General features: G+C 42.1%; 1 protein-coding gene across 6 annotated transcripts in view; it reads left to right on the forward strand.

Annotated features, from left to right (window-relative positions):
* LOC121544854 (casein kinase I) overlaps positions 1 to 8,789 on the forward strand; it is a 28,372-nt gene extending 19,583 nt beyond the window's left edge. For 2 of the 6 annotated variants that reach the window (XR_006657528.1, XR_006657530.1), the window contains 5 exons: positions 2,928 to 3,002; positions 3,802 to 3,908; positions 4,218 to 4,366; positions 4,947 to 5,045; positions 7,943 to 8,789. Coding sequence is in view for 3 of the 6 variants with exons in the window: in XM_045208312.1 (XP_045064247.1) it covers positions 2,928 to 3,002; positions 3,802 to 3,908; positions 4,218 to 4,366; positions 7,943 to 7,950 (339 nt within the window). In the remaining 3 variants the exon portion in view is untranslated. Of the gene's footprint in view, positions 1 to 2,927; positions 3,003 to 3,801; positions 3,909 to 4,217; positions 4,372 to 4,946; positions 5,046 to 7,942 lie in introns of those variants that run through there. The other 4 variants (XR_006657529.1, XM_045208325.1, XM_045208312.1 and 1 more) reach the window with 4 other exon arrangements.
* The last annotated feature ends 764 nt before the right edge of the window (positions 8,790 to 9,553 follow it).

A 9,553-nucleotide genomic window follows, 5' to 3' on the forward strand; every position in this document is an offset into this window, starting at 1 on the left:
ATCCTGCAGAGAAATGGGGTGCCTCGAATGTACAGTTTTATGCTCTTCATTGTAACCTCACCTAGACTTGCATTTCCAACATAATGCCCTTTCTGACGCGGCAAAAATCAGTGTCAGAGTGAGACGCTTAATTTACAACGAGCATGGTTAAATAGGGAACACGAGGTCTGTGCTGTGTCTAATTACATGGAAGAGCAGCCTGCAGTACTAGTGCTTGAAACTCAAGTCCTCGGCAAGGTGTTTGGTACAGTGCCTTCAGAAAGTATTCATTCCCCTCGACTTTTTACACACTTCGTTGTTGCAGCCTCAATTTAAAATGGAAATGCTTTTTTGTCACTGGCCTACACACAATACCCAATAATGTCAACGTTTTTAGAAATGTGTACAAATTACACTGAACAAAAATATAAACATAACATGTAAAGTGTTGGTCCCATGTTTCATGAGCTGAAATAACAGATCACCGAAATGTTCCATACGCACAAAAATATGATTTTGTGCACAAATGTGTTAACGTCCCTGTTAGTGAGCATTTCTCCTTTGCCAAGATAATCCAGCCACCTGACCTGTGTGGCATATCAAGAAGCTGATTAAACAGCATGATCATTACACAGGTGCACCTTGTGCTGGGGACAATAAAAGGCCACTAAAATGTGCAGTTTTGTCACACAACACAATGCCACAGATGTCTCAAGTTTTGAGGGAGCATGAAATTGGCATACTGACTGCAGGAATGTCCACCAGAGCTGTTGCCAGAGAATTGAATGTACATTTCTCTACCATAAGCCACCTCCAACGTCGTTTTAGAGAATTTTTCAGTACGTCCAACCGGCCTCACAACCGCAGACCACGTGTAACCACGCCAGCCCAGGACCAGACACATCCGGCTTCTTCACCCGTGGGATCGTCTGAGACCAGCCACCCGGACAGCTGATGAAACTGAAGAGTATTTCTGTCTGTGTTTTAAAGCCCTTTTGTGGGGAAAAACTTATTCTGATTGGCTGGGCCTGGCTCCCCAGTGGGTGCCCCTGCCCAGTCGTGTGACATCCATAGATAAGGGCCCAATTCATTTATTTCAATTGACTGATTTCCTTATATGAACTCTAACTCAGATTTTTTTTTGAAATTGTTGCATGTTGCGTTTATATTTTTGTTCAGTATAATGAAAAGCTGAAATGTCTTGGGTCAATAAGTATTCAACCCCTTTGTTGTGGCTAGCCTAAATAAGTTCAGGAGTAAAAATTTGCTTAACAATTCACATAAGTTGCATGGACTCACTCTGTGTGCAATAATAGTGTTTAGCATGATTTGTGAATGACTACCTCATCTCTGTACCCCACACATACAATTATCTGTAAGGTCCCCCTGTCAAGCAGTGATTTTCAAACACAGATTCAACCACAAAGACCAGGGAGGTTTTAGGTTTTCTAATGTGTCGCAAGAAGGGCACCTATTGGTAGATGAGTAAAAATAAAAAAAGACATTGAATATCCTTTTGATCATGGTGAAGTTAATAATTACACTTTGGATGGTGTATCAATACACCCAGTCATTACAAAGATACAGTTGCCGGAGAGAAAGGGAACAGCTCAGGGATTTCACCATGAGGCCAATGGGGACTTTGAGACAGTGACAGAGTTTAATTGCTGTGATAGGAGAAAACAACTGAGGATGGATCAACAACGTTGAAGTTACTCCACAATACTAACTAAATTGACTGAGTGAAAAGAAGGAAGCCTGTACAAAATAAAAAATATTCCAAAACGTGAATCCTGTTTGCAACAAGGCACTAAAGTAATACTGTTTAAAAAGAATTGCTAAGCAATTACATTTGGGTCCTGAATACGAAGTGTTATGTTTGGGGCAAATCCAATACAACACGTTATTGAGTAACACTCCATATTTCCAAGCATAGTGGTGGTTGCATCATGTTATGGGCATGCTTGTAATTGTTAAGGACTGTGGATAAAAAAGAAATGGAATGGAGCTAAGCACAGGCAAAATCCTAGAGGAAAACCTTGTTTAGTCTGCTTTCCACCAGACACAGGGAGATGAATTCACCTTTCAGCAGGACAATAACCTAAAACACAAGGCCAAATCTACACTGGAGTTGCTTAAGAAGGCAGTGAATGTGGCCAAGTTAGTTTGGACTTAAGTCTACTTGAAAATATATGGCAAGACCTGAAAGTGGTTGTCTAGCAATGATCAACAACCAATTTGACAGAGCTTAAAGAATTTTAAAAAGAATAATGGGCAAATGTTGTACAATCCAAGTGTGGAAAGCTCTTAGAGATTTACCCAGAAAGACTCACAGCTGTAATCACTGCCAAAGGTGCTTCTGCAAAGTATTGACTCAGGGGTGTGAATACTTATGTAAATTAGATATTTCTCTATTTCATTTTCAACACATTTGCAAAAAAGTCGTTATAGGGTATTGTCTGTAGATGGGTGAGATTATATGTATTTTTGAATCCATTTTGAATTCAGGCTGTAACACAATTTACCTGGTAAAATAAGGGTTAATAAAATAAAAACAATGTGGAATAAGTCAAGGGGTATGAATACTTTCTGAAGGCACTGTACATACCTACAGCACCAAGCCTTTCTTTACATACTTACAGCCCCAATTGCCCGGCCTAGCAGGATGGACTAGGTCGTAAAACACAATACTTGTGTACACATATTTGACCCATGAATAGTGTATTACTCAGAAACACTACTTACTCTAATGGCCCAATATTTCCCTCAGGTGGCTCTTTCAGTGCTATAAATCACATCAGGCCAAACTAATTCATTACATTCTTTTACATTGTTTATGGGCCACTGATCTCACCAGTGGCAGTGAAGTGTGCGCGAAGGGAAACTGCAAAGGGTAGTGTTAAACTGTGGTGCACAACATTTTCATTTCTCGCCCACATGTTCCACAGGCTGCCACAAAGAAACAGAAGTACGAGAAGATTAGCGAGAAGAAGATGTCGACTCCAGTCGAGGTGTTGTGTAAGGTGAGCGAGTGAAACCTTAGACAGTGTTTCCCAAACTCGATCCTCAGGACCCCAAGCGGTGCATGTTTTGGTTTTTGCCCTAGCACTACACAGCTGATTCAAATAATCAACTAATCATCAAGCTTTGATCGTTTGAATCAGCTGTGTAGTGTTAAGGCAAAAACCAAAACGTGCACCCCTTGAGGTCCCGAGGACTGAGTTTGGGAAACGATGCCATAGAAGGATCAAAACCCTTCACGCCCACCTGCGGACTGAGTTTCTCGTAAAGGGATTCCACTGTGTTAAATGGATCAACTCAGTGACATGCCGTGCCACTATTTTTAGTCGGGGTCACAGTGACAGAAATGTAGATGCTTACTATGGAAGTCGAGAGATTACTCGAGTCCATTAGTGGCCACATCAGCCAGTGAAGTACGTGCCTGGTTGTTAACTGTTGAATGCTGTCTCTCTCGTAGTGTACAAGAGCAGAGATGGTGGCAGGAGGTGCTAATCTAATCCAGTCTTTAAATAGTGGCTGTTATGCATAGCCTTGGAACTGAAAGCGTAGTGGCCATTGGTCATTAAAATACTTAAGTAGCTGGCTGAGAGTGCGTGCTCAAGCCTTGCATTAGACTATGGAGTAGCTTGTGTAACCTCACAATCACTTTTTTCTGTCAGTAATTGCCCTTATTTTTACCAGAACACATCTCAAAATAATTTATTAGGCACTGTCTGTCATTGTAATGTATACATGACAATAACCAAAACAGTTGAAAAATGGATAAATAGATAGCCTTCCATCTCCTATGCTTGTTTTCAGGGATTCCCTGCAGAGTTTGCCATGTACCTGAACTACTGCCGTGGCCTGCGGTTCGAGGAGGCGCCTGACTACATGTACCTGCGTCAGCTGTTCCGCATTCTCTTCAGGTGCTCATCATTTCTCAAACTCTCTTACCTCTTTGTCCCCAAGGGAGCTGAAACACACACACACCAAGTCATGTATTTTTTTCTCAGAACAACTTTGTGTTAGAAACAGATAGTACTAGATGTTAGTGTAGTGTCCTTTATTGAACAAGAAAGTGAAAGGACAAACCGCTATAGGTCTATGTTTTGCATGTAGTCTGTCTGCTTTCATGTATGTTTTAGGCTGAAAACAAATTGTCCTTTGGGAACAGTAAAGAGGTGTTTAATAAAGCAGAGCTCAGTGTGACAATGTCTGAATGTGTTTTTGTCCAGGACCTTGAACCACCAGTACGACTACACGTTTGACTGGACAATGCTGAAGCAGAAAGCAGCACAGCAGGCCGCATCCTCAGGGGGACAGGGGCAACCGGCACAAACCCCCACAGGCAAGCAAACTGACAAACCCAAGAGTAACATGAAAGGTTAGTAGCAAAAAGCCTAGCGACGTTTGGAGTGCAAAAATGGAGACGCCAATTGCTTTCATTTTCGTTCCCCCTTCAAAGTGGTAAAAAAAAAAAGTGGATTTGGAACATTCTCTCCCACCAGATTAATGAGGAAAAAGAAGGAAAAAAAGTGTTAGTTCGAGGAGGCCCCCAAAAGATAAAGAGATTCAATTGGTCTGTCTTGCAGATGCAAAGACGTCCTTGGGAAATTTGACTACTAACTTTGTACCCAAATGTCTTAATTTTTCTCTGGGACAAAGGGGTGGCTTTATAATCTTCTGTGGATGTTAAAATCATAGTGATTTCCCTCTTTTGAATTAACCCCTTCTCTAAATGGGATGTACGATTGACTCTTGATTTCTCGCAATCATTGTTCCTGGATCTAACACTTGTTAATCTTTATTGGAGATACTTGGATGAGCAGGAGTGCTATTCTAACCACACACTAACAAAGGTTTCATACATCATGTTGGTGCAATGGTAATAAATTGCTGTCTGTTTTCATGTGTAATTTAGTGCTCATGTGATGTGACTCTTGAATGACCTCTTTTAATTCCAGTCGCCCCCCTCCCTCTCGTAGAGGGTATCCCGGGTGCCCAGGGTTGATGGCGGAGGAGTCAACCCAATTTTTCAAAATACCTGAAGCAGTTTTCATCAGGTGACGACTAGGATTTCCACAGGGATTAGGCTATAGCCCATTTTAGATTTGTAATCTCTGGCATGAAATTGCAGGGCGGCCTTGTTGGATACCAACCACCTGACCTGTATTAGGTTTAGTAGTAAAGGCACGTTTACAACAAGTCAATGCCAACTCCCTATTACTGAAAACCACCACAGAGGTGTTCTTCTATTTTCCCCCCAGCCCAAATGAAATCATGCCTGTCACATTGACCTCATCAGACCTCACTGCTCCACACACACCATGTGTTTATCCGCACACTGCATGGAGGACTCTAATGAAGCCCTCCCTCCGTTCCGTGTGTATTAGTCCTTATGTGCCAGCCTGGTTCAGACGGCTTAGGCAGGGCTGAATTAAGTCCTCAATACACAATGGGAATCATCTGAGCTATGTGGATTAAGTATGAATTATTAGAGCAAAATGTTTTGGGGGTTGAGTGCAGGTTAATTGGAGAGAGAGAAAAAGGCCCAATGTATGTTGGTGACGTGACACGGATGGCACCCCTGAGAGGGCTCAGTGTATCAGTCCTGCTCTTCCCCAGCACGCCAGCCCCTCTGACTTAGCAGAGGGGCGACCATTTTGTGTGACGTATTGTTGGTCAAATCCTGCCCCAAACAGGGCTTCCGGTGGCTTATATTTACTGATGGTTATAGTTTTTTTTTTGTATGAGATGCTTTCTTTCGATGACGTCAGGCAAATCCTTTTCTGCCCCGCTGTCTGGGCACGACTAATGACAGTGCTCTGTCTCCGCTCTGCCGAGAAGAGCTTTGAAAGCCATTAAATATGAATATGAAATCAAAGCAGGAGGACACTCTCTGCCCTGCTCCCTCCTCTCTCTTCCCCTCTTTCAAGGCACATCCACATCATGGCAGTGAACAAGTGCTGTGAATAGAGGCTAGTTATAAATAGGATTTGCTGATGACGTGGTATTAGTCTAATACTTTGTGTGCACTGTCTGTTTTAGCATGTGGACTCCATGCGCACAGTAGCTTGCAGCACAGTTGAGCGCTGCTTTATGTGCCTTCCTGCAGGGGTGGAGAGACCAAAGTTTTCCTTACTGAACGGATAAAAAAATGACCTTTGTTAACGGACCCCCTGCTCACAAGCAAAGCTAAAGAAATATCCTCTTTCTCATTTCTCATGTTTTTGTATATAAAAGGACATCTATTTCTAGGTCTGGTGACGGTGGTTATTTGTTCTCTGCTACTCTCTGTCCCTTTAAGATAACTATGCCAGTGAAGGGTGCTGAGTACCCACAGCCAGGAATTTAAATAGCCAAGCTCTGACGTATTGGAGCTTGAAAGAACTTGCTGGTTTCTTGGATACCAATTTGAGTTGGCTACTCTGTTAGCCTTGTAACAATGGAAACCTTGTTAATGCGAGTTTGCGTTTCAGCCCTCCTGTATTGCCCAATTGCCTCGTATTATGATATTTGTTTAGAGCATGCCACGTTGATATAATCAGGGAAACACAAGTGGCTAACACTCATAGCATACTCCATTAACCCAGGCCTTTACTCTCTAAAACATTTTGATCATCACATGGTCATTTAGTGTCTGTGTAGGGCCTAAATGTCATCGTCATGTTGCTGTGAAGTCTTCTAAAGGGTATTTGCTATATTAGAAGAGGCTTGTTCTATTAATAGCTCACATATGGAGAATTGAGCTGCCCTTTCACCCCTGTGAGTGAGTGTGGCTGGTCTTTTCCATCAGCTGGCCCCTCCACTCCAACTAAACGAAACAAGGACACTTGAAACGGCAGGAACCTCCTTCATATCCGTGTGTTTCTTTCATCATCGAACCAATGACTCACATTGACGTCCATTAAATAAGCAAAAGCTGCAGAGCGTTTCATGTGTAATTCAGAACCATTACTTTTGCTTATTTCTCCGGCGGATTGATCCTCTGGTGGCTCTCTGTAGACTCTCCCATGTAATGCCTGCAGCAAAACTGCACCTTTCCTTTGAGTCCTACCACATCGGAGAGAATTGCTGTAGCAGAAGGAGGTGACTCATATGGGCGTTCGTGTCAAAAATGCTTCACATATCACTCAGATCTGATGAGATCATGTCCAGACTTGAGCTGCACTCATCTAAACTCACTCTGTGAGGCTCAGAACGCATCATCAAGGTGTGAAGGCTTGCTTGAGGAAGACAAAAGATTGTCAAAGCCCATGAGAAAGATTGAGGAATCCTCATACATCTTAGGGTTACCCAATCCTGTTCTGCTCATGTTCCTCTCCTTTGGATTGGCGACTCTAAAGGCCAGCTGCCACATCACTGAGCTGCATGGGTGTGGCTATGGAGATGGAATGCATGTCATTGGGTAATGGCTGTCTGTAAAGATTACCTTCCACTGCAGTGAAGCATGATGGGAGTTTGACTCACACAGGCAAGCCACATTCCCATTTTGTCTTTAGAAGTGTTTTTGTTTGATATCTCGGTTGAACTACGCCCTTTAAAAATAGATTTATTGATAAGCCGCATCGTTTCCTTATGCGCTTTCCACTTGTCTTTCTGTCTATACCCACTCTCTGGTACACTACACAGCTGCTGTTGTCTTCTGTACTAGTTGTGAACCTCTTAAGGTGGTGGTGGTGAATGTCTTCATTACAGGAGGCTCAGAGTAAAGGCTCCATAAATGTTTGATTCCCCCCTCTCAGGCACTCTGCAGCAGTGGGTCCCAGCTTGCTGCAGAGCGGGACTGATGACTGGGCACTTTTTTTATTACAGGGCTGGAAAACTGCCGTGATTTACTTGGCCTTGTTGATAGCAGTCGCTCAACCCTTTTTGATAAAGATAACCCGTTGTTCTACTTGATGTGTAACCTACGGCCTCTCTCTGTCTCTGTCTCTATCTCTTCTCGTTTCTCTTGCAGGTTTCTGAGCAGTAAGACAATGAAATGAAGCAGAGCAGAGTGGCCGTAGCAGGATTTGCCTTCCAATCACACCCCGGCATCCAGGATCAAATTCACCAGAACCTGCCAGGCATTGTGGGCAACCCTTTTTTCCTGTTAAAGAACTTTCGTTCCATATACTATATATGTAATCGCTCTATATAGATAACATGCTCTGCATATATCTATATATTGGTATGTATATACTATATCCACACAGGAAGCAGGCTTGGTATGGAATTTTCCGAAGCTGTAGCCTTCTCTATTGTCCTGTCCCTGAAGATTATTTTTTTGTGTTTCTTCAAAACTGAAAATAAGACATGGTTGGCTCACTGCGGATGTAATTGTGCACATGCCAATACTTTCCCCTTGATACTATCTCCCTCTGAGAGCTGCGGCTTGGGTGCCTGCCTCACCTCATGGCCTCCTGTCAGCGCAGCTTTGTCCCCATTCCTTCAGTCACCGAGCGTGGCACGATGACCCAGACACACGTCAGTCAGATTGAACATTTTGAAACAACCATTATCTCTTCCTTATTCAACTTTTTCCCCTCATTTTCAAGCAAAATGAAAGATGTAAACTGAAACTGTTTCTTTTGTTGTTATGAATGAATCCTCGGTATTTACTAAGCAAACATTGGATTTATTTTTGTTTCTTTTCATAAAAAGGGTAATTAAGATTCTGCCTGCTGATATGTGCTAGAAGAGCTTCAAATGTGAAGATGAAAACAATTCTAGTGACTACTAGGTCTCTATTTAGAACGCTACATTAACTATATTGTACTTGGTATTCTGAAGTCTCAAACAATGAATAAAAAAGATAAACTCCACAAAAGCATATTCATTATAAATTAGGCACCCACTTGACTAAACCTGTTTGTAAATTGCTTATAAAAAATACGCATCAATTATTTTTTATTTTTGGAGATGTTAATGTCAATCGACAAATGTCCTTTTTTTATTCATTGAATTGCTATGATGGATGGCATCATTGTTCCGTTTTTGAGACAAATTTGCTCACACCACCCACCCTGCCGTTATCATTTTTATATACATACAGTCATGGCCAAAATTGTTGGCACCCCTGAAATTTTTCCAGAAAATGAAGTATTTCTCACAGAAAAGTATTGAAATTACACATGTTTTGCTATGCACATGTTTATTTCCTTTGTGTGTATTGGAATAACACAAAAAAAACAGGAAAAAAGCCAATTTGACATAATTTCACACAAAATCAAAAAAATGGGCCGGACAAAATGATTGGCACCCTTAACTTAATATTTAGTTGCACACCCTTTGGAAAAAATAACTGAAATCAGTCGCTTCCTATAACCATCAATAAGCTTCTTACACCTCTCACCCGGAATTTTGGACCACTCTTCTTTTGCAAACTGCTCCAGGTCTCTCATATTGGATGGGTGCCTTTTCCCAACAGCAATTTTAAGATCTCTCCACAGGTGTTCAATGGGATTAAGATCTGGACTCATTGCTGGCCACTTCAGAACTCTCCAGCGCTTTGTTGCCATCCATTTCTGGGTGCTTTTTGAAGTATGTTTGGGGTCATTGTCCTGCTGGAAGACCCATGATCTCGGAC

Source organism: Coregonus clupeaformis, chromosome 3, assembly GCF_020615455.1.
Source record: "Coregonus clupeaformis isolate EN_2021a chromosome 3, ASM2061545v1, whole genome shotgun sequence".
NCBI lineage: Eukaryota > Metazoa > Chordata > Actinopteri > Salmoniformes > Salmonidae > Coregonus > Coregonus clupeaformis.